Source organism: Prionailurus viverrinus, chromosome B2 (assembly GCF_022837055.1).
Source record: "Prionailurus viverrinus isolate Anna chromosome B2, UM_Priviv_1.0, whole genome shotgun sequence".
Classification (NCBI taxonomy): Eukaryota; Metazoa; Chordata; class Mammalia; order Carnivora; family Felidae; genus Prionailurus; species Prionailurus viverrinus.
This window is the reverse complement of record NC_062565.1, coordinates 17,362,928-17,387,607: the sequence shown is the minus strand read 5'-3', so window position 1 is coordinate 17,387,607 and position 24,680 is coordinate 17,362,928. Positions and strand designations below refer to the sequence as shown.

Genomic DNA, 24,680 nt, shown 5'->3' with positions numbered 1-24,680 from the left:
GTGAGACAGCTAGGTTATGGCCAGGATATATATATTTTTTATTTTTTTGGCCAGGATATATTTATTAAATCAAGAGATTTCTGCTCAGATTTTGTCGGCTTGTCTTTGGAGACAGAGAACAACAGGAAAGGAATTCGTGGAATGGAAAGGTACTGGAGGAAGCAAGAGTGGCAGGAAAACGGGAAGGCTATTTACGGTACCCTCTAAAAGTGGGCTACGTATTTATCCTCTCCTCTTCGGGGGGCACCTCTTTAACGAGTGAATATAATGGGGCGGAATTGAGGAGTTTTGATTGCAGGTAGAGACAGAGTACTTGAGATGATTAAAAACTGTCTTGTTTCCCAGTGATTTGTTCAAGCCATTGCGGCAAAATCTTCAGCTCTGGGTCCTACGTCGCTTGGTTTCAAGGAAGCCCCTGAATTAAATTTACAACTCAGGTGAATTAAGGGCTAAGCAGATGTACTGAAGTCCCTCGCGGACCATTTTTGAATACATTACTCATGAAAACATAGACCAACATCTGTTACAGGAGGAAAAGGGAGATTCCGTTCTCTGGCTCGCCTGTCTGGCACTGACGCGGCTATTTCCTCAAAAGCCCAAGTATCCAACGTTTCCTCCCAGCACTAGGGCTAGGTCCACCTGCAACCAGTTTTCCAGGCAGCTGCCACCGCTTTCTTCCCTTCTTCGTGCTTCGTCGATCATGGTTTTAAGGAAAAACGATTTCACGTGTGGAGTAATGGTTGCGATCACCCTGAGAGGCAGCCAACTACTCGCATTCCGAGAACACCAACCCGCAGTCGGTGGACGGAGGCGGCGGCTCGAGAAAAACCGAAGGCAGAGGGGGCGGCAGGGAGGGTGAAGCAAAGCTGCCAAACGGGCGGTGCATTCTGGGAGTTGTAGTGTCCGCGGCGCGGCCTCCTTTACCCTCCACCGGGCTCTGCACTCCATCTCCCAGCCGGCCCCGCGCCGCGGAGGAGACGAACGGTGGGCGTGCTCGCTGCTGGGCTGCTGCTGGGGGAGGGGACTGGGGTCGAGAAGCTGCAGCGGCCGCCTTCGGGAGACGTTAGCCGCCGTCCGCGCCGGCTGAGGACCCCCTCCCCCCACTCCTCTCGTACCACTCCCCGGGCGGGTGACGACGAGGGTCGTGTGTCCGCCGCGCGTCCCCGTGCTCACCCTCTCTCCTGTCCCTGGGCGCGCGGCGTCCGCCATGGAAGCACATCCGGCGGTCGCCGGAGTCTCCGGGCGCCGCGTCCTCGGCTCCCCCGAGCGATGAGAGGCTAGAGGCGCCTCTCCGCGCGCTCCGCGGGCCGGGGAGCGAAGGAGGGTCCGCCGGGCGGGCCGGCCGCTGTGCCCGCCCCCGTGCCGCCCCGCCCCGCCCCCTGGGGGCGCTGCCGAGGGGCGTCCGCCGCCCATGCCGCCCCGGCGCTCCGCCGCCCCCGGCGCCCGCCGCTGAAGCCCAACACGCGCCGCCGGCCCGCCCGCGCCCGCCGCCCCGCAGCCCGCCTCCGACCGCCGTCCTCTCCCCAAGATGTGGCACAACGTCGGGCTGACCCTGCTGGTGTTCGTGGTCACGCTGCTGATCGTCCTGCTGCTGATGGTGTGCGGTGAGTGGGGCATCCGCCGCGGGGCAGTTCCACACGGGGGTACACACGCCCGCGCGACTCGGGGTGCTCGCTTGTTTTCTCTGTCCCTGTCTCTGTCTCTCTTTTTTGGTTTTAAATGTCGTGGATGGACAAGTGTCTTAAAATCATCCGCTGCCCACGTCGCTCGGGGGAGATGTGCCCCTGACCCAGGACAGGCCCTCTGGCATCCTGGAGAGGGAAAGAACAGGTTCCAGGGCTGGGCATCCTGACTCGGGGTTAAACCAGATACTGCTTGCTTCTCGGGCAGCGTCTGCTCCTGATTGCCGTTCTTACCACTGTCTGCCCAGATTTTAACCTTGGCCTGCATTCGAAGGTGAAGTGATTGGTTATTCCTTGTCCTTTTTTTTTTTTTTTTAAGAGGTTCGGGCCCTGATGATAATGAGAACTTTCCGTTCCTTCATTGAATCAGGGGGTGGGGACAGAGTTGGGTATGAAACCCTCCGTGAAATTGTTTACTTCGAGTTCAGGCTCAAACTAGATTCCCGACAGAAATGTCTAGGCTAGGCAGAACTTAAAAAAAAACCCGGCTATATTAAACTTCCAGGGTCAGGTAACCTAACTCTCAGTTTTGTAATAATGGTGCTGTTTTGTTTGCTGTGATTTTTTGACTTTCTTGGGTTGAGACGACATAAAACTTTCTTCTCAGGGTAATATTAGCGTCATTTTAGATCTTCTTGACTTCTGTTATGTACAGTAACTGATAACCACAGGTCTCTGAGCAAAGTGGCTGAGCAGTTGTGAAAATTTGGGAAGTAATTGAGAACCAGATGTCAGTGAGCTTAATTTTTCATAATTCCAATATATTGAAGAATGGGTTCAGGTTGATGCAATAACTAAGCAGAAATAAAAATAAATACATTCATTACATGATGTACTAAATGCTCAGTATCAACTGTGTTCGGAGAAGATATGTGTGCACTTATGCAAATGCCTATATATGTATTTGTTTTTATATATGTGTGTGTATATTTTTAATTTTCTTGCTTTAGGAAGGAACCGGAGTTAACAGCCTTTCTTTTCTGATGATAAAACAATTGAAAAGCCTTTCTCGGTTTCCTGCTTGCGACGTCAGGATTTGGGGCTAATTGTAGATATGTGAGATTCTGGAAGTAAAGAAAAGCAGGTCTGTGTGGTTTGTTTGCATGTGGGGAAGGAGGAAAGCATGTAAGCATATGCTTTCTTTTCCAGTCTGAAGATGCGAGCTGCCTGGAAGTGGGGATGTGACACATAGACTGTTCAAAACCTTGGGTAGAATGTTTGCCCAACTGGGGGCATCAAAATTCCCGATTGTTACTACATCATACTTGCTCTCTCAGCTCCGGAGAGCTATTGAACTTTGATTTTACTCATTTTTCTGAAAATATCTTGCCTTTGGTTTCAGAAAATATTGTGGAATGAGAGGTGAGGTGTGGTAAGTAAAAAAGAACATCTTATTTTGATTGGAATGGTCCAGAACTAATAATAGCTTTATGAAGAAGTAATTCAAGCACTTTTTTTTGTTGTTGTTGAGAGAGCTAATGATGCTCTAGCTTCATGGTTTGACTAGGATGGGCCTGGGGGGCTTGGGGAGGGATGAGAGGTTGGGGGGAAAGATCTGACCAGACTTGAGGCTCGAGAATCTCAGGCCTTGTATTAGTTTGCAGGGATGCCATAGCAAAATACCACATACACTAAGCAACAGAAATTTATGTTCTTACAGTTCTAGAGGCTAGAAGTCTGAGATCAAGGTGTCAGCAGGGTTGATTTCTTCTGAGGCCTCTGTCCTTGGCTTGTGGATGGCTGTCTTTTCCCGGTGTTCTCGCGTGGTCTTTTCTCTGTGTGTGTCTGTGCCCTAATCTTTTCTACTAAGAAAGCCAGTCATATTGGATTAGGGCCTCACCCTTATGAATTCTTTTAACCTTAATTAAGTCTCTGGAGGCCCTATCTCCAAATACAGTCAACATTGGAGATTAGAAACCTGTGACTGTCCCAAGAAACTGGTAGCCTACTTTATTTTAAAACTCTGACTGGCTCTTTCACATAGTGAATTCTGATGTTCAAATTCCAGGTTCCTGGGGAGGTTTTCTTTCTCTTGTCTGTATTGGTTGTATGTACTTTTTTGCCTCTCATCCACGCTAAAGTGTTTTCCACTACCACTGTTCACTGAAGTGGCCCTTGTCAAGGTCAGCAACGAATGGTGTCCATATTACCAAGCCCATGGTCACTGGTCACTTAGTCTTAATTGTATTTAACCTCTCATACTCATTCCATATAGGTGAGCATTTCTTCTACGAAGTATTTCTCTTGGCTTTTGTACACGATACTTTCATAGTATTCTTCCGACCACAGCGCCTAATTGTTTACCTTTTTCCTGGCTTCTCATCCCCTAGAATTTCTTAAATATTTTGGATCACAGTCTCTGATAGGAAATACATCTTACATTATTCCCAGTACATTTATAAGTATACAAATTACATCTACCAATCGGTTTATTTATATACATTTATCTGTCTCACTATCATCTTTCTGTCTCTGAAATAAAAATTTTATGGACTAGTACTTGCCTTTACTCTGTGAAATAATGCATGCTATTTTCTATTATATTTCTGTATTATAATACAAGTATGTGTTTCTATTCCTTTTTCCTTCTGGTCTTTCCCTATGATAACGTTATCTAGTCCTGGACATTTAAATATTAACTGTAGCTAATGACGAAAATTGATTATCTCCAGCTCTCACTTTTTTCCTGCACCCAAGGCTCATGCATCAAATAGTTTTTCTTAAAAAAATTTTTTTTTTTAATTTTAGAGAGAGAGAGAGTGAGCTGGGGAAAAGGAAAGAGAGAGAGAGACTGAGAATCGCAAGCAGGCTCTATGCTTAGCGCTGAGCCTGATGCGGGGGCCCCATCCCACGACCCGTCATGACCTGAGATGAAATCAAGAATCAGATGCTCAACCAACAGAGCCACTCAGGGACCTCAAGTATTTTTTCTTTTCTTTTTCTTTTTCTTTTCTCTCTTCTTTCTTTCTTTCTTTCTTTCTTTCTTTCTTTCTTTCTATTTTTGAAAGAGAGAGAGCAAGCATGAGCTGGGTAGGGGCAGAGAGAGAGAGAGAGGGAGACAGGATCCAAAGTCAGTCATGACCTGAGCCTAAGTCAGACTACCTGTAACCAACTGAGCCACCCAGGCGTCCTCCCCCCGCCCAAATGTCTTTTCTTAATAACACACTTGGATGTCTAAAAAGAATCTCAAACGTAATACATCTAAAACAGACCCCCCCCCCTTTTTTTTTAAGTTTACTTTTGAGAGAGAGGGAGGGAGAGCTTGCCAGGGAGAGAAGGAGAAAGGATCCAAAGCAGGCTCTGCGCTGTCAGCACAGAGCCCGATGTGGGGCTGGAATCCACAAACCATGAGATCATGACCTGAGCCGAAATCGAGAGTCAGCTGCTTAACTGACTGAGCCACCCAGGCACCCCTTCTCAAGTGTTTTTAACAAAAGAAGCAGTTTCAAAAGTCAATAGCACTAAAGGCATGAAGTAGTTCCCTTCAGTCCTCTGTTTCACTGTTTTGCCTATTTACTTTCATATTCGTAAATAATTTATTCATAGCTAGTTCTTGATTTTGCAACGTAGGCATTATTTATTAACCATGGTAGAGTCCCCACTTCTTTCCTTGCATGCCATTGGTAACGACAGCCTTTGGCTCATTTGAGAGTCAAGATTTATATTTTAACTGTGTAAATAGTCCCTGCTGGTCAAATGATGTAATATGACTTCACTTCCTTTCTTGTATGGTTCTTCATTTTTCCTGAAGTTAACAGTTGCCTTTTCAGTTTACCTCCTAGTCTTACTTTTTTCCTGGGTGCACACTGTTTCCCCCCTTGGTCTCGCTCTGCCATCCGACCCCAGAGCTCTCCTTCCATCTCGCCTCCCCTTGACTTTCTCTGCTGGCACCCTTGTTTTCTGGATCTCATGTCATCATCATTCTCAATTTATAATCTTGTTTTGCAGGAGCACATTTTCTGGTCGCTTTCTGAGAAAAAAAAAATGCATGGAAAATAACCTTTTTGAGCTACTAATGCCTGCCTGAACATATCTTTCATTGATGTCAAAATGTCTAGAAAAAGTTTCCACCTTTATACGTGATTGATAATTTGAATACTTGTCAGGTGGTAGATAATTTTCATCCACATTTTAAAAATGATTACTTTATTGATTTCTAGCTTCTTAGGCCTGATTTTAAGAAATCGAATGCCCTCTGTGTCTTTGTCCTTATAAGTAACTTGGTTTCTGTCTCTAGATACTTTCTGGTAGTTTTTTCTATCAGTGTTATTCTGAAATGTCATAATTATATGCCTTGGTATATTCTCTTCCTTCCATTTTTCTGGGTCCTTTCAGTTAAAAACACTTCTGTTAGTTGGATGTTGGACCTCATGGGCTGGTTCTGTAGTGTTACCTGTTTATATCCTATTTTTTATCATTTCTCCTTTCCCTTCTGGGATATGTTTTGGGTTTTATCTTCTATCTCTTATGTTTTTATTTCAGTTACCCAGTTTTTAATTTCTGAACTTGTTCTCTGATTGCTTCTCCAGAACCTCTTTTTGCTTTATGCTTTTATATTTTCTCTTTATAAGCATGTTAGTTATACAGTTGACTCTTGAACACGAACCCCGACACAGTTGAAAATCCACAGGTAACTCTTGACTCCTCAAAAACTTAACTAATAGTTCCCTGTCGACAGAAGCCTTATTGAGAACATAGTCAATTAACACATATTTTGTGTATGCATTACAACTGAATTCTTTCAGTAAAGCAGAAAAGAAAATGCCGTTAAGAAAATCATAAGGGAAATACATTTGTAGTACTGTATTTATTGAAAAAATTCTGTGTGTAAATGGACCCGCACAGCTCAAACCTGTATTGCTCAAGGGTCAACTGTAGTTTTTAATGAAGTGTTTTTCTTCTCCCTGCATTGTCTTTGTTTCTTCCATATCTTTTCTTTTGGTTTGTTTGCTTTGGATTCTTTCTGCGATTGGAGATTTTTACAAATGTCTACTGCTCTGTTCTGTATTCATGTTTAAGGGTGAGGAAGTAAAAGTTGGTAATCAAGTCTTAGTGTCAGTTCTGGCAGCAAGTTCTTCTTCTCTAGGAGAGTCCCCAATTGTTGGTGGCTGGAGGTCTCTTCTCCATGGCTATTTCGTGTTTTCCGAGGAGCATCCTCTCGTTTTCTGCTTGGGTGCTTTACACTTGGCTGCCTGCGTGTCAGCTTTGCAAATAGACTTTCCGCCAGTCCTTTTTTCTTTCCTCCTCAACCCTCCCGTCTTCCCATCCCAAGTCCTGATCTTTTCCATAGTTCTTGAGTAAATTTTGGCTCCATTTGATATTCGTCTTTCCAGCCGTCCAGACTTTTGTTTCCTTTGCTCTGCCAGATCATTTTACCACCCTTTAGAAAATGTCACTCCTTGCTTAAAACCTATCCTCCTGTGGCTTCCCGTTTCCCTTGGAATACAATCCAGATCCCTTTCTGTGGCTGCAAGGATCTGCCTGATGTGGCCCCTCCTGCTTCTCCACTCACCTCTGTTCTCCTCCCCGCCGCTCTCACCTTTCTACCAACAGGCCAGCCTTGTACTCTCCCCAGGGCTTTTGCCCTCAATCTTCCTCTGTCTCTTCACGTGGCTGGTTCTGCATCCACGTTTCACATCCGCTGCTGTCTCAGAAGAGACCTGCCCCGTCCGCTTAGGGTAACTCACCCAGTTACTTTTTATCTCGGTGATCCTTGGTTTTCTGAGCTCTTAGCCCTTTCTGAGGTGAGCTGTTTTATGAGTTTGTTTTCCCCAGTTAGGGTGTAAGCTCCATGAAGACAGGGACCTTGTTTGGCTGGTTCACGGCTCTGTCCTTGGATTTGAGAGTAGTGCTTGGCCTGTAGTAGACCCTCCTATATTTGAAGAAAGAACAAAGAAAGATGCCCCAGTATAAATTATTAAAACTGTTAGCAACAAGTCTTCAGGGTAGTACAAACCAAGGTGGTCTCAAGATGGACAGCCCTCCTATTGCTCAAGATGCACTGAAGGAACTCATTCATGTTCAGGTGCTGTGGCAGTGCTTATGGGTATCCACAAATTAATGAAGCATAATCCATGCTCTTGAGGGTCTTTTACTCCAACGGGGAAGACACTCAAAGAAGGTAACCATATTAGGGAAAGATAGGATAAAATAGGCAGAGAGGGAAAGGTCAGGTAGGACCTGAGGTCTCTGGCTGGGGAAAAACACAAATTTTGGAACAGTTATGGGAGGGTCTGACCACAGCAAACTCCTTCCGGCATAAGGTTCCTCTGAAGAATGTAACAGACCACATACTCCCCCTACCAGGAATTTGACAAAAGACCTAACTAAAAGTAAGTAGTAGACCTTAAAACCTTATGACCCACAGGGAACAGGATGGCCACAGACCGCCCCTCATACAATAGAAAATAGCCAATCAAAAAGGAGTGAGTAGGCTTTTAGAGTTACCCAGGCAATAAAGGTGGCACCTGAGAAGAAACTCGGGGAAGTAGAGAGGCCTGAACAAAACCCTGTAAAACAAAGTCCCCTGCTATCATCACAGGCATTCACTTTCAAATGCTCCTTCTCTTAGAGAGCTTTCATACTATTCTTACTTTCTTGCACCCTAATAAACTTTTCCCTGCTGTTCGTTTTGTGTCCACCTCTTTATTCTTCGAAGTGGCAAGACAGTGAATCCCAGGTATTGAAGTTACAAAAAAATCCTGCAATGTAACTTGAGTAAGATCTAGGCTTCTGAGCTCCAAGTTCACATACATGACTCTGCTCCTTTTTCTTGTTATTTAATAGAGCCCAGAATCTTTACCCAAAACAACTCCTTATTTTCAGTTTATGCACAAAACCTTAGGCATTGTTTTTACCTTTCTCATTTATTCCTATTTATGGTCAGATGTCATATGCCCTTTCTTCCCTCAAATATTTGAACCTCTCTTATAAGCATGGTTCTGAGATACAAAGATAACTACCGAAAACCTGGTTCTACCACTAAATCACAAATTCTGGAAGAGGATACAAATTAGTTGTTACTTTCAGCAACAAATTTGTAAGAATCTAAGAAAAGGTCTAAGGTAGGCACACTGTACTTTACATGAAATTCATCAAGTTGGGTGTGTGTACTTATTCCCTGTTGTTACCTGATTTTCAGAGAGAAACAAATGTTTTCTTTGTCCTGTGGCTTGAAGAGTAGTCATCAACTAAGGAATTCAACTCCGTGGGATAATAATATATTTGGTCTTTGTCCTTGGTCTCTGGCAAAAAGTTCCCCAAACCCTTAGAATTTTTGGGGGATAGGAGCATCTTTCCTTATTCATAGCATCTTTGGACCATTGCAGGGAGGTGGCTCAGGGTGGGGCCTCTAGGTGGTTTGAGGCCAGGGGCTGGTCATTAAGAAGAACAAATGGGATTAGAGGGTGGCATGTTTCAGCTCCACCCCCTGACCTCCCCACCTCGAGGAGGGAGGGGGCCTGGAAATGGGGTCATAAAAACTCTCGAACAACGAGTATAACAAGCATATCTAAAAGCGCATTCTTGATCTGGGAGCCTTCTCCATCTAAGTAAATGGCAACTTTGTCACTGTCCTTCTAGTTGTCTGTGAGGCCTCCCTAACCTCTCTCTGTAAGATACCCACCTTTCACACACCTGCCCCTTTCCCTCACAATACTTTATTTTTGCCTAGATTTCCTTATTGGGCCAGTATGTTTCAGTAAAGATGGTATTTGGAACATGGCAGGTGTTTCACGAATATTCGAATGAATGAGTAAACGAATGAACGCCTAGTCCTTGAAGCACTGGCTAAGATGAGGTTGTAGATGGAGGCAGGAAGCACCCAGATTGTGGCATTTTATATGCATCGCCTGCAGAATTTATGCTTTCTGATAGACACTGGGGAGCTGAGAGTTTTTTAGCAGGAACTCAGAATTTTATAGGCTGTTCTAGCTACAGTGTGTGGACTGGGGAGGCTAGAAGCAAGGAAAGCAGGTAGGTCAGTATTTAGGGTTGATGAGAGTTTGAAATCAGGAGGCCACGGTGTAGGGGCTGGGAGTGGTCGTGGCCTGACTATGGCACGGCCTAACAACAGTGATGCCACTTCGTCTGCTCTGTCTGCCCGTGTCTGAAGAGCGTTTGAGATTTGAAGCCGTTAGGTCACGGGAGAGCCTCAGTGGGGGCCTGCAGGAGCAGAGAGAAGCAGCTGTCTGTCTCCGTGGGCACATTCTCCCTTCCCTAGGGGTTGGCTTCCTTGTGCTTTGTGGTTGAACCTGGCTCAGCAGACCCCAGACGGACAAATCTGCAGGCCTGTCTAGTGCCCAGTCCTGGGTTCCTGCTGTGCTGTTCTCCCTCGTCAGGGAGCTAGTGAGCAGAGTTGGACTCTGGCTGATTCAGCTTTAAAGGCAACCAACACTGCCACTTACTTACTAGCTGTGACTTGAGCAGTGCACACAACCTCTACTTTTAGCTGAGTGCAAGTAATAGAATCTGGGAATACGGAGGATCGTATTCGTGAAGAAGTATGAATTAACTATGTGTGGAAAATAGATTTTCAAAGGTTAAGTCTGGTCTTAGACACATAAACTGTCCTTAGATTGAGATGGATGATAATACACATTTCAAAGATAGTGAGAGAATAAGGTAAAACATGTCTGTTGGTCACAGAAAAGGAAGGGCAGAATTTGTTGAGTTTACAACAACATGTATACAGTAGTGTGACCACCACCACAACCAAGATACAGAACTTTTTGATCACTCCAGGTTCCCTCATGTCCTTTTGTAGTCAGTTCTTCAAGCCCCTGGGAACACTTGCACTGCTTTCCATAGCCATAATTTTGCCTTTTCTAGAATTTAATGTAAATGGAATCATACAGCATGTCTTTTGTGTTTGACTTCTTTCCCTTAGCACAATGCTTTTGAATCCATCTGTGGTTTTGTATATATCAGTGATTCAGGTTTTCAATTGGTGGATAATATTCCATTGTATGGGTATACCACGATTTGTTTATCCTTTTGCTGATTGATGGATGTTAGGATTTCCAGTTTTGGTTGATACAAGTATTGCTATTATTATTAACATTCATTTACAAGTTTTGGTGGGGTATATGTTTTCATTTCTCTGTGAGAAACTGCCAAACATTTTCCATTGCCAACAGCTATCTTGTCAAGTGTCTGTTTACATTTTTTGCCCATTTAAGAAGTTGCATTATCTTTTTATTATCAAGTTGTAACAATTTGGGGGGACAGTCTTTTATCAGATACATGTTTTATAAATATTTTGATGTGTCTTGCCTTTTAATTTTTTTTTTAACATTTATTTATTTTTGAGACAGAGAGAGACAGAGCATGAACGGGGGGAGGGCCAGAGAGAGAGGGAGACACAGAATCTGAAGCAGGCTCCAGGTTCTGAGCTGTCAGCACAGAGCCGGACGTGGGGCTCGAACTCACGGAGCGCGAGATCATGACCTGAGCTGAAGTGGGATGCTCAACCAACTGAGCCACCCAGGCACCCCGCCTTTTCATTTTTAAGTATCATTAGAAGAGCAAATGTTTTGTATTTTAAGTTCCATTGATCAGTTTCTTTTATATTTCATGCTTTTTGAATCCTAAGAAGTCATTGCTTACCCCAGGGCACAAATACTTTTTCCTATGAGTTTTATAGTTTAGGTTTTACCTGTAGGACTGTGATCTTTGAGGTGATTTTTTTGTGTATGGTTTTTGAGTTAAGGATCAGGGCTCTTTTTTACATACGGGTGTTTTAGCACCATTTGTTGAAAATGATGTTTTAGCGTCATTTATTGAAAAGGCAGTTGTTGACAATCAGTTGACCCTATATATGAGTTTATTTCTGGACTCTTCTGTTTCAGTGACATATATGTATCCTTATACCAATTGTATAGGTTATGCAGTGTTACTCTTTTCAAAATGTTTGCTATTCTAGATCCTTTGCATTTCCTTAAGCTTCAGAATCAGCTTGCCAGAATAGACCTATTGAATCTGTAGGTGAAGGTAGAGAGATTTGACATCTTAAGGTTGAGATCCATGACCATATTGTATCTCTCCCTCCTCCTCCTCCTCCTCCTCCTCCTCCTCCTCCTCCTTCTTCTCCTCCTCCTTCTCCTCCTTCTCTTCCTGCTACTCTTCCTCCTCCTCTTCCTCCTCCTCCTCCTTCTCCTCCTCCTTCTCCTCCTTCTCCTCCTCCTCCTCCCCCCTCTGTCTTCTCCCTCCCTTCCTCCTCCCCCCCCCCCCTTCTTCTTCGGACTTCAATTTCTCTCAGCAACATTTTACGTATTTCAATATATAATACAATTCTTGCATTACTTTTGCCAAATTTAACTGTGAAGGTTTCATATTTTTGGTACTATTGTGTGTGGTACTCATTTAATATTTGCTGCTGATATGTAGAAATATAAATGATTTTCATATATTGACAGTGTATTCTGCAATACTGCTAAATTCATTTAGTTTTTGTAAATTCCATAGGATTTTCTACCCAGAGATTCATATTAAGTGCACATGAAGATTATTTTACCTATTCTTTCCAGTATCTGTGTCTTTTTTAGTTTTTGCTTCATCGTACCTCTCTAGTATAGCATTGAAAGAGCTGAGAGCAGATCTTTCTCCCTGATCTTTCGGAAATAAACATGTAGTCTTTCACTGTACAGTGTAATGTTAGCTGTAGGTTGTTTGTAGATATTCTTAACATTTTTTTTTTAACATTTATTCAGTTTTGAGAGACAGAGACAGAGTGTGAGTGGGGGAGGGGCAGAGAGAGAGGGAGACACAGAATCCGAAGCAGGTGCCAGGCTCCGAGCTGTCAGCACGGAGCCTGACACGGGGCTCAAACTTCCCAGACCGTGAGATCGTGACCTGAGATGAAGTCAGCCACTTAACCAACTGAGCCACCCAGGCGCCCTGTTTGTAGATATTCTTTATCAGGTCGAAGAAGAAAACTTTCCTTCTTTTCCTAAGCTGATGAAATGTTTTAGAAATCAGAAATGGATGGTGGATGTTTTTTTCAGATGCTTTTTCTGTGTTGAGATGATCATGTTCTTTAGTGTTTAAGTGTTTAAGTCTTAAGTCTTTAAGTGTTTAAGTCTTTAAGTGTTTACATGGTGTCTTACACTGAGTTTTGAATGTTAAAGCAACCCAAGGTTCCTCAGATAGACTCTTTTTATATGTTGATGGTTATCCTTTTCATATGTATTTTTTTGTGTATTGCAGAATTTGTTTCATGAGGAATATTTGTAGCTTTCTTAAATGCTTTTATCTGATTTTGTCCTGAGGGTCCTTCGAGACCTCATCAAAAGCGAGTGGGGAAGTGTTTCTTTTTTATTTCTTGGAAGAATTTACTTAGAATTAGGGTATTAGTTCTCTCTTGCTGCATAACACATTACCACAAACTTAACGGCTCACAGAAACATAATTATTTGTTCACAGTTGCTGCAGGTCAGGAGTGTGGGGATGGCTTAGCTGGGTCTTCTGCTGTCCATCTCACAAGTTCAGTCAGGGTGTTAGCTTGCCTCTTACGGCTGTTGGCAGAGTTCAGTTCCTTGTGACTGTAGGACTTGTGGTGGCTTGCTTCTTTAAGCCAGTGGGAGAATCTCTCTGATACCAAGGAAAGGCTCAGTGTCTCTTTTAAAGACTTAACACTTAATTCAGTTGGGTCCTCCTAAGATAATTTCCCTTTTCAGTAACTCAGAATCAGTTGATGGGGACCTTAATTGTCCCTGCAGAATCCTTTTACATGTGTCTTAAAACCTCATAAAAGGAGTAACTATCCCATCACCTTTGCTGTATTCCGTTGGAAGTAGGACACACGTTGTGGCCACACTCATGGGGACAGGTCACACAAGAGTTACACGGTGGCTTGACTTCTTTGAGGTTACTAAGCTGTGTCTGCCACAGTTCATACTTTCTTAAATGTTCCGTAGAATTAATCTGGGCCAGAACTTTTCTTTTGGGGAAGGTTTTAACTACAAATTCAATTTTTTAAATAGACATTGGGCTACTCTCGTTGTCTGTTTCTTCTCAAGTGAGTCTTTATAGACACAAAGTGGACATTCATAGAATGAGTATTCTCTCATTCTTTTAATATCTGTAGCATCTGTGATGATGTCTTCTCTTTCATTCCTGATATTGGTTATTTGTGTCCTTTCTCTCTTTTTTCACATGATTAGTTTGGCTAGAAGTTTATAAATGTTATTGATCTTTGCAGTGAATCAACTTTGGTTTCATTTTTTCTCCCTGCTATTAGTTGTCCATATTCTATTTCATTGCTTTATGCCGGTATCTTTATTTTCTTCTACTTATCTTTTTTAAAAAGTCAATCAGCCTTTCTTAAAAAAGTTTTTTATATATTAATTTTGAGAGAGAGTGAGAGAGTGTGTGTGGCATGAGTGGGGGAGGAGCAGAGAGAGAATCCCAACCGGGCTCTGCTCTGTCAGTGCAGAGCTCTACGTGGGGCTTGATCCCACAAACAATGAGATCTTGACCTGAGCTGAAATCGAGTTGGGTGCTCAAAACTGAGCTACCCAGGCGCCTCTCTTCTACTTACTTTGAGTTTAATGTGTACTTCTTTTCCTAGTTTCTCATGGTGGAAGCTTAGATGATTGATTTTAGGCCTTCCTTTTTTTTTTTTTTTTTTTAAATGATGAAATAAATTTCTTTTTGGGTATTGCTTTTGATTAAAAAAATTATTCAGTTCAAACTAATTTTAGTTTCGCCTGTGAATTCTGGTTTGAATGGATTATTTAGGAGTATGTTGCTTAAATTTTGAATATTTGATTTTTTTCCATATATCATTTAGTCATCCATTTCTACTTTAATTTTTGTTATGGTCAGAAAATACGTTTTGTATAATAACATTTAAGAGAGTTTACTCTTGGGTGCCTGGGTGGCTCAGCTGGTTCAGGGTCTGACTTCTGCTCAGGTCATGGTCTCGCGGTTCGTGGGTTCAAGCAAGCCCCATGTCGTACTCTGTGCTGACAGCTCAGAGCCTGGAGCCTGCTTCGGATTCTGTATCTCCCTCTCTCTCTACTCCCTGCTCGTGCTCTGTCTGTCTCTGTCTCTCAAAAATAAATAAATGTTACACAAAAATTTTTTTGAGAGAGTTTACTCTTAAATTTATTGAGACTGATTAATGGTGTATTTCGGTGAATGTTCTATATACACTTGAAAAGAATGATTATTCTACAGTTATTGAATAGAATGTTCTGTATGTGTTAGGTCAACTTGTTTGATAAGGTTGTTCAGTATCTTTAAGCAGTTCTGTCCACTTGTAACTACATTATGTAGTAGGCATCTTCAGAGCCGTGAAATGGCTTAATTGGTGAAGGTCATTAAACCCTTAAACTCATGGGTGGTTTTTTCTGTGTGTTGGGTGCTGAGAGGATGGAGGCTGGTTGATTTGATTTGTGTATCTACACTTTGCCAGACGTGCTCAAGACATAGGGAATAGAGTGAAAGACACTGATAAACCATACCATTTCCTTGTCTTAAGAAACTTGTGCCTTGGGGGGAATGAGAAACAGTCAGTTATTAATGCAATGAGGACGAAGTGAGCACCCAGTGTTAAAGCCATCACCCAAGATAGCACCACACTGAAGAGACAGTGCAGTAGGAAGGTTTAAAAGTTATGTATCAATGATGCTTAAAACCCTTAATAACAGTGGTAGTAGCCCTGCATCTATAGAGTTTGCCCTAGAGAGGAAGAGACTGGAGCCTAGGCAATAGTAACAATGGTAGTAACAATTCACATACGTTTATTATGTGCCAGGCATCTTTTTAGCCTATTATATATATTCTTTTTATTATCAGTGTCACTCTCTGAGAGTAGGTACTGTTATCTCCACTTCACAGAAGAGGAAACTGAGGCACGTAGAGGTGAACTGGCCCAAGTTGCAAGTAAGTTGTTGAGTTAGGATTCATGGCCAAGCAGTGCGGCTCCAACATGCATATGAGCTATAGGAGATTATGCTGATAATCCAGTTGGCAGATAATAAGGTTTTGATCTGGGATAGAAAATGGCACTGGGAATGTAGAGAAGGAAACAGATGGAAGAGGGTTTATTGAGGTAGAATATTATATAGCACTGAGGTAAAGTAGAGGAGGGACAATGTGCTGAAAAGGAACTACTGCTCACCAGAGAGATGGGGAGAGGATATAATACCCATTACGGAAAGAAGAAAATCAGAAGGAGCTGCTGTTCAAGCCAACCATTCCTCCCTCGGGTTCAAGAAAGGTGGAAGGCATGGAGGGAAAATTTGGTTATCATTTGTAATAGAGGTAATATTTGGATCTGTGAGAATGTTGTGGTCACCAATGAAGAAAACAGGAAAGAGGAGAGGTTTCAAAAGGCAACTTAAAAAATGTTGTGTTTATTGGGTAAAAGAGTTTTGAATGTGGAGGTGTTGGTGGTTCAAGCTTGTGTTGATTCAGTAGTGGTATTTCCAGGGGCTTGTAACTTAGTGTTGCCCAGTGGGTCATTACCAAAGGGGCGGGCGGTAGAGGGAGTATTGTGGTAAGAGGTGGAAGAGCATGGCTCTATTTTTACTTAGCCTGTGTCCATGGCCTTGAATATATTATCTTAGAAGTGAGCCTTAGCTACCTTCAGATTAAAGTAAAAATCAGTCATAGGGTTGAAAGTGGAGAAAAGCTTTGTACAAATGGAGACTGGTATTGAGCCAGGTAGTTAACCACTTCGATACCATCACGAAGGTGAGATTATGTAACTCCATTGGACTGATTCCACCAAGACAAGAATTTGTGATTATACTGTAGCTGGGCTTTTGACCTGAAAAGATCTTGGGTGGTGATATCAAATTCTCATTCTCTAATTGATGTTTTGTGTTTAAATCTGAACTGGTGATTCTGTCCTTCAGCCATACTTTCACCACAAAAATCTGTGATATTTGATACACTTTTAAAATTCATTGCTCTCTTTTGCCTAGCTGGCTTTCTTCAGTGGTTGAGTCACTTTCTCTTATTTTCTTATCTAGAAAATAGGGATAATGATTCCTAGTCTCATTAATTCAGAGTGTCATTGGGAGGATTAGAGGAGACGTTGAATAGAAAAGCACTTTGTAAAGGGAGAACTCTATAATTACAACCGTCCCTTGGGTTTGTGGTGTGTTGATGGTGTTGGTTCATCACTCAGGTTCATCTGCTATCACCACCCTTCTGCTGCCAGCACGTTTATCTTGCACAGGAAAACAACGTACGATGTGTTTCATGAAATTCATCCTTTGAGCTAATAACGCTTAATTGTTGGCACACGCAAGAGAGTGCTCATTTGCTTGTCCCAGAATATACACCCTGTGTTGCCAGCCAGTGTTTCTGACATACGGTGCTTACCAGTGTGAGACCAGCGAGGTGCAGACTTGCCTTTGAAACTGTGAAAAACTGCCCCACTCGTTTTAACATGTACACATCTAATTGTGGGCAATTCTCCTCCGCCACTTCTTTGGTCCCTTCCTCCTTCCCATTTCTCTCTTACTAAATCCCAGGACAAGGCACAAGACACGCATCCCATAGAGTAAGGTTAGGTAGGGAGTTTGTGGTACCTGCACAGCAGGTCTCAGTGGGAGGGATTATATGAGCTGTACTCCCGGGAGAGTTCCTGAGAGTTCCTGTCGGCTGTAGGTGTGCAGGGTACAAGGGTAAGTCGTTTTCAGTAAAAGATAGCCTTCGTAGTGATTATTCTTCCTCTTATCCCACTCCTCCACAAAGATACATACACGTATCTGGTAGAAGTTAGTCACTAGGGCCCAGAGTCCAAATTGAGCTGGTCTATTAATATGGAAAGTCACAGTCGTAAATCTGAACTGTTGATTCTGTCCTCTGTGTCTGTGATGCCTTTCCACCTCCCGGCACACACTCCCCTCTCCTATTCGATACTGTCTTTCGTCAGTAACACGTAGCTAGAGTGTGATGCTTCATTTTATGTTACGCAACTTCCCATTTGTTTTCTCTTATGTTCATAGTATACAACAGAATGAACTTCAGATTCGTAAGTGTTTCATTAAGTCATTCTGCTAACCGGGTCGTAACCGAATTCTACTTGGAGCAAAGGTATGATTGCTCTTTACGTCCAACTTCTGACCATCCGTTACATCCTTCATTACACATCCATCATCCGTCTGCAGCATCGCCCCCCTTACCAGCGATGCCTGGGAAAGTTTCTTTGTAGCTCCCCCTCATACACTTACTTTGCCCTATTAACGGCTAATGTGGCTCTCGTGGCCTTTTCTCAAGTGGGATCTTCTCTGTTAGATGGCCTGGTCAGCTGGTTTCTTGCCTCCTCCCCACTGCTGATCCACTGCTCATCTTTTTTTTCCTTTTCCGTGGCTCATCTCCATATTTGAGCTGCAACAGCACTCGTGTGTCTTCTTCATTTCTCTTTTCCAAACCTGCATGTGCATCAGAATCATTTAGGGAGCTTTAAAAAAAATGAGTAAGCGCAGTCCTTGGAGTATGATTTATCTGGCATGAGTCTTTGGGAAGCTGTAATTTCTCAAAGCTTCCTAGCAGAGTGTGATGAGTGGCCAGTTTGAGTGATTTTGTTGTGAATGGCTGTAATGTGGTAGTCACCTATCGTTAACGAGGGTCATTCCATTGTATAATGAATGCTTTTGAACTTGCCTTGCATTTACATGTGTTCTTTTCTGTAAAAGGGAGAATAAGACTCCCAGCCTTCTCTGATCTCACTCACCCCTCCTTAGGTAAGTAGTTTCTCATTTCAAGAGGTTGAGGACTTCTTGCAGTGTGGACATTCATTAAAGGTTGCACTGTGTTGCAGTTTTGAAGGAATCAGGGTGAGGAGATTGAAGGTTTTGAAGGAATCAAGGCAAGACTATTGAAGGTTTGGGCTAGACTTTATCCATCAGAAGAATTGTCTGCCTAGCTCTGGGATGTTTTGTTTTGGAGTGACTCATTAGTGGAGACTGTCCTCCAGGACTCTGTTGCTAATGGAACTAGAAGAGACAGCTTCACTGGCTTCTTTCTCCAGGCTATCCCATCACCCCCCTGCTGTCGCTAAGATCACACAAATTCTACGTGGTAGGCCCGACAGCCACATTCACAATACCCAACAGAGGAAATGCACACTGGCCCTGGGGCTGACATGTGACCCAAGTTGGGATAGAGATTCCAGGGTTTTATTTTATTTTCTTATTTTCTTATTTATTTATTTATTTATTTTTGAGTGTATGAACTGAGAAGTCTTTCATAGAACTGGGAAGAAGCAGCTATGTGCAAGATAAGCCGAGAAGAAAGTGAAGCAAGTGTGTAGAGGGAAACAGATAATGCTGTGAGAACTACCTCAGTTCACAAGAGTCTTCTTGTTCTGTCCCCAGTAAGGGTGCTCCTTCCCATGCATTCTGAGGCTCTCCTGTAAGCTAACAATAAATTCCCTCTTTTTGGTTAACATAAGCCAAGGTTTCTGTTACTTGAAGGAAAAGCCGCTTTATTAACCTAAGAGGAGAGGAATGTGTATATGCCTTTCTACTTTGTATTTGTCGTAAGATCAGTACCAGTAAGGTGCTATAGATGAATAGGTCAGGGCCCCGTTAATCAGCTACCAGGAATACGTGAAGAAACAGTTTAGTTAAACTGAGTGACAGTTTGGCCATTAAATATGTGCAAAGCGTTTCCTTATAGTACCTGTCCCCAAGTCGGACACAAAAAAGTTAGCTAATACGATTTCCATGTCTAATTAACACAGTCAGTGACTATCTTATTAGTTTTATCTGGCACTGTGATAGTACCTCTCTTAGTTTTTTGTTTGCTGAGTCATGCTTTTCCTGGTATATACCCACTGGGGTTTTAATAATGGTTCTTTTTCTAAAATAAATTACAGCCTGTGTGATTGTTTTTTTGTTCTTGATCAAATTGCCTGGAATTTTTGGTGTCATCCTTTGTTCAGACTACTAATACTCTTTGTAGAAGCGTGAGATGTTACTATTCGTAAGTACTGTGATATGGAAACTCCCTTCCCCCACATCTGTCTTCAACAAACTCTATCTCTGTAAGAAGTACTCATTTTACTTGGAGAACAGCTTGTTGAACTTCCCTCACTTTAGTGAATACCACTGCAGTTCTTATCAACACTGCAATTTCTCTCTTAGCTTTGCATTCCTACCCTGTCATTATAGTAGCCCCTGAAAAACAGGCACGGTGAGTATTTGTTCTTTGTGGCCGGCCAGCAGAGGAACTCCGTATCTGGAATTCTCTACCTCACGATTTTTTGTGGGAAGCAGTGTCACTACCCACATGCTCCCCCGTCCACTGCCAGCCCTTGCATAGCTTCCACCCAGACCAGAGTGGGGAGTTTTCTTTTCTCCAGGTTGGGGGATAAACATTAGAGGTGTGAAGTTGGATGGCTTAGCTGGTGCGGGTGAGGAGGGGGTGCTGAGCCGTAACTTACTGCTCTGAACTCAAGCGTCTCGCTGGCAGCCACGTTCTGAATTTTGACTCGAGATTGGATCCCTTACATAGGTTGTTGGCAGAGATTGAAAACATTTTTTTGTTTTCTTAAACTTGAGTTTGTGATCTCGCTGAATGCTTTTGTAGCTTCCCGAACTGACTGTGACAGCTGTCTTCAATTCCTTATTTTGTAGATTTCTGTGCTAGGAGACTTCGCTTTGTCTTAACCGTCGCAAGGGCACTGTAGTGTTTCATGGTGGAGCTCCAGTCATGCCAGCCCTTCACTGTAGTCTCTTTTTAATAAAAAAACTTAAACCTCCCTTACGTTTCTTTATGGTCGTTTTACACCTTGCAGCCACTGTTGGAATCTTTGTGTTTTATGAGGTCAAGACTGTCATCTTTGATAGTCACAACTAATCCAAGAGTTAGGGGTTTTCCTTAGTATTTATTGAAATGAACTGGCTCTGTGATGGGCATTGAGGAGGGCACTTGTTGGGATGAGCACTGGGTGTTGTACGTAAGCGATGAATCACGGGAATCTACTCCCCAAACCAAGAGCACACCGTATACACTGTATGTTAGCCAACTTGACAATAACTTAAATTAAAAAAACAGTTTAAAAAATATTGAAAATAAAAGAAATCAACTGGCTTTAATAATTTAGGCCAATTAATGGCATTGGCGTGTTTAAACCTGCACATCTATAGAGTGTTCATGATTTACTTATAGTTTCTGACTCGTTTTTCCCCTGATTTTCCTGTTTATCAAAATCCATGTGTGTCTGTTGTAGAAAAATTACGTTCAGTACAGGGAAGTATTAACAAACTGTGTAGGGCCCCCATGTCAGTCTACAGATTCACTGTAACCCCTATTAAAATTCTCACGGCCTTTTTTGCAGAAATCAACAGTGCAATTCTAAATTCACATGGGAATGCAGAGAACTCAGAACAGCCGAAACAGCCTTGAAAAGAACAAAGATGGTAGACTTTCACTCTCAATTTCAAAACTTAATACAAAGCTACTGTAATCAAGATGGTGTAGTACTAGCATAAAGATATCGTACGTCAATCTGCGGTCATTTGACTTTTTTTTTTTTAACCACCCCACCTCCTTATGGTCATTTGATTTTTAAGAAAGGTGCCAAACAATTTAATGGGGAAAAGAACAGCCTTTTCAACAAATGGTTCTGGAACAACTTGGTACCCATATGAAGAATGAATGAATTTGAATCTCTCATACCAAAATTAACTAATAAAATGGATCGGACCTAAAACTAAAACTTTTAGAAGAACACAGGTGTAAATCTTTATGACCTTGGGTTAGCCATTGGTTCCTGAGATAGGACACCAAAAATAGAAGCAAGCAAAGAAAAAATAAGTAAGTTGGATTTCATAAAAGAAAAAAAAATGATAAATTAGGTTTCATCATAATTGAAAACATTTGTACTTAAAATGACATTGTCAAGACAGTGAAAAGACAACCCACAGAGTGGGAGGAAATGTTTGGAAATCGTATCTAATAAAGGTCTAGTATCAAGAATATATAAAGAACTCTTACAAGCTAAAAAGACAAACAACCTGTTTTAAAAAGTAGGCAAAGGAATTGAATAGATATTTCTCCAAAGAAGATATGCAGATGGCCAGTAAACACGAAAAGATGCTCAACGTCTTAGTCACAAGGGAAATGCAAGTAAAAGCCACAGTGCTACACCCACTAGGATGACCGTAATGGAAAAAGTGGACAATAAAAAGTCTTGGTGAGGATGTAGAGAAAGTGGCACCTCATGCGTTGCTGGTGGCGATATAAGGTGGCACAGCCACTTTTTGGAAGACGGCTTAGCAATTTCACAAACGGTTAAGCACAAAGTTACCATATGACCCAGTAGTTGTACTCCTAGTTGGACTGTTGGGTGTCCAAGAAAAATGAAAACACGTCTCTTCAAAAACTTGTACAGAAATGGTCCTTGCACCCAAAAGCAGAAACGCTTTTTTGTACCAGCCCCAAAGTAGAAGCTACCCAAATGTCCGTTCACTGTTGAATGGTTAAACCTAGTGTGATGTGTCCATGCACTGGAATACTATTCAACAATAAAAAGGAATGGAATGTTGATGCCTGTAACAATGTGGATGATGAACCTTGAAAGTATACGCGGACTGGAGGAAGCCAGACAGAAGACTACATATTGTGATTCCATTTATATGAAATGTTCAGAATAGACAAATCCGTAGAGACAGGAAAAAGGAGACGAGTGGTTGCTAGGGGCTGGAGGGGAAGGACATGGGGAGTGACTGCTGATGGATACGGGGTTTCTTTTGGGGTCAACGAAAATGTTCTGGGCGGACACTGACCACGGTGATGGTCGCACAACCCTGTGAATAAACTATAAACCACTGAATTGTATACTTTAGAAGAGGCAATTTTATGCTATGTGAAACATATCTCAATTAAAAAAAAAAGATAATTGACAAAATAGAAGGCACCTCAGATCCCACTGCCCAGGACTTAGGTGCTACCACAGCTTAGGTGCACGAAGCATTTTACAAAATGCTTACTCAGTGCTGGACTCCTGAACCCTGTATGTATCTTCTCATTTAGTTCTTACAGCAGCTTCGTGAGTCTTCTGTCAGAACTGGGACTCCTGACTCCAGAGTTTTTTCTGCTAATTCTCTGTGCCTGTGTTTACAAAGAATTTTGGGTAAAGACAAGAGCATGCTACTTTGGAATTTTATTAAAATACTGTTTTACAGAGTTCAATGCTTAACTCACAGTTGGCCAAAATATATTTGTGGTGTGGTTTGGTTGGTTAGCATTCAGCAGTTTAGGAAAGCGAATACTTGGGAAATAGGGTTAAATCCCTGAAGTCTTTTAATACCAAGGAGCTTACGTTGATCTTTTTTCTTTCTTTCTTTCTTTTTTTTTTTTTTTTTCCTTCAGAGATTGCAAGAAAGTAACAAGTAGAATTAGAAATTTCCTTCAGTGGCCATTCATCCTGGTCTGGTGTAATACTGGGGGTAGAAGAGGTGCTTGGATTTTGTTTTCATAAAATGCTCCTCATCAGGATATGCTGTGATCAATTGCTTTTCTGCTAGAGTGTATAAAGTGGAAGGCACAGTGAAAGGCACTCGCATGGAAAGCTTTGTTACAGTGGTTACTTTTGTTTGTTTTCATATACTCTTAACATTTCAGAGCAACTATCATGGGTTCACAGGTTTTATCCTGTGCACTCATTTATTGATTGATCCTTATTTGTGGGCACCTAAAACGTAGTGAACTTCAAACTTCTCGTAAAACAAACAAAACTTGGTTAGTGATTTTTTTTTTTTATTTGTAAGTAGAGTTGTTCAGACTTTTTAATGACTCTGACATGAAAATGCCATGTTTTTAAAAACCTTGAGCCTCGATAGTGGTGCTCTGGCTTTATTCTTTTGTCATGTAATGAAAGAAAATGTATTAATTTTCTTTGAAAGTTTATTATTTCTAGAAACTTATGAATAGCTTGAGTCTGACGGAAGTTCATTTTTGTTTTATTTATTGATTTTGAGAGAGAGAGAGAGAGCAAGAGAATGGGCAGGGAGGGGCAGAGAGAGAGAATCCCAGGCACACTCCCCGCTGTTTGTGCAGAGCCCGATGCGGGGCTGGAACTCATGAACTGTGAGATCGTGACCTGAGCCGGAACCCAGGGTCGGACGCTTAACCTACTGCCGAAGCCCCCAGCGCCCCTGACCAAAGTTCCTACTGAAGTGCGGGTGCCCCTGCCATGGCATGGCCTTCACCTTGCAGTTGAAGGAGACTTGGTTTTAGTAAATATTAGCACTGAGATGTGAATGTCCAAGGAGACGCAGAGTGTATTCTTTTTTCCCCAGAAAAGTGCTCTCAGAAATTTGACTCTAATAAAATAAACACTTGGACGTAGATATCATAATCTCATCATAATTTTAATGTAGATGGACCAAGCTTGGATTCTAAATTCCATGAAGGCAGAAACTTTTTACCACCCTTGTATAATGTAAGAGTTTATTCTTACTCCTTGTCTGTAGTAAATGCTTAATAAATGTTTGTTATATAAAAATATATTTGTAATCACATATATATTGGTATTTTACATACTGTTTGGTGAAATACCCCCATGCCTATACAATTAACTAGAATGTTCTCAATTGATAAAATTGCTTGTAATAATTTTTCTTAATGTTTCTGTCTCTTTTTAGGTTGGTATTTTGTATGGCATCTTTTTCTATCGAAATTCAAGTTTCTGCGGGAACTGGTGGGAGACACAGGATCTCAGGAGGGAGATCATGAGCCATCAGGCTCTGAAACAGAAGAAGACACTTCGTCATCCTCACACAGGATCAGATCTGCTCGCCAAAGGAGGGCACCTGCTGATGAAGGCCACTGACCCCCAGCCCTCGTCTTGTACTAGTGAATGATGAAAGGCAGTGAGGAGCCTCTGTCTTTAATGACTTGGCTTTGCATTTTTTTTTACTTGGATTTTAAGTCCAGTTGGGAAAAAAAAAAAGATTTATATGTAAGCCATATGAAAATAAAGGGAATTAAAACCAAATCAGACCATTGCAAATTCCATCTTAAAGAATA

The 24,680-nt window shown here is 42.1% G+C and overlaps 1 protein-coding gene across 1 annotated transcript; it reads left to right on the top strand.

Moving 5' to 3' along the window:
• Positions 1–1,443: 1,443 nt before the first annotated feature.
• SMIM13 (small integral membrane protein 13) lies at positions 1,444–24,494 on the top strand. The gene is made up of 2 exons (XM_047860718.1): positions 1,444–1,604; positions 24,296–24,494. Exons 1-2 carry the CDS (start codon positions 1,529–1,531, stop codon positions 24,481–24,483), a joined length of 264 nt encoding a protein of 87 aa, XP_047716674.1. The 5' UTR covers positions 1,444–1,528; the 3' UTR covers positions 24,484–24,494.
• Positions 24,495–24,680: the final 186 nt, after the last annotated feature.

What these genes read in the sequence shown, in the direction of transcription:
- SMIM13 (XM_047860718.1), top strand. Translation starts at nt 1,529, where the DNA reads ATGTGGCACAACGTCGGGCTGACCCTGCTGGTGTTCGTGGTCACGCTG. An exon ending in CCTGCTGCTGATGGTGTGCG is followed by an intron (nt 1,605 to 24,295) that starts GTGAGTGGGGCA and finishes GTCTCTTTTTAG; the next exon opens with GTTGGTATTTTGTATGGCAT.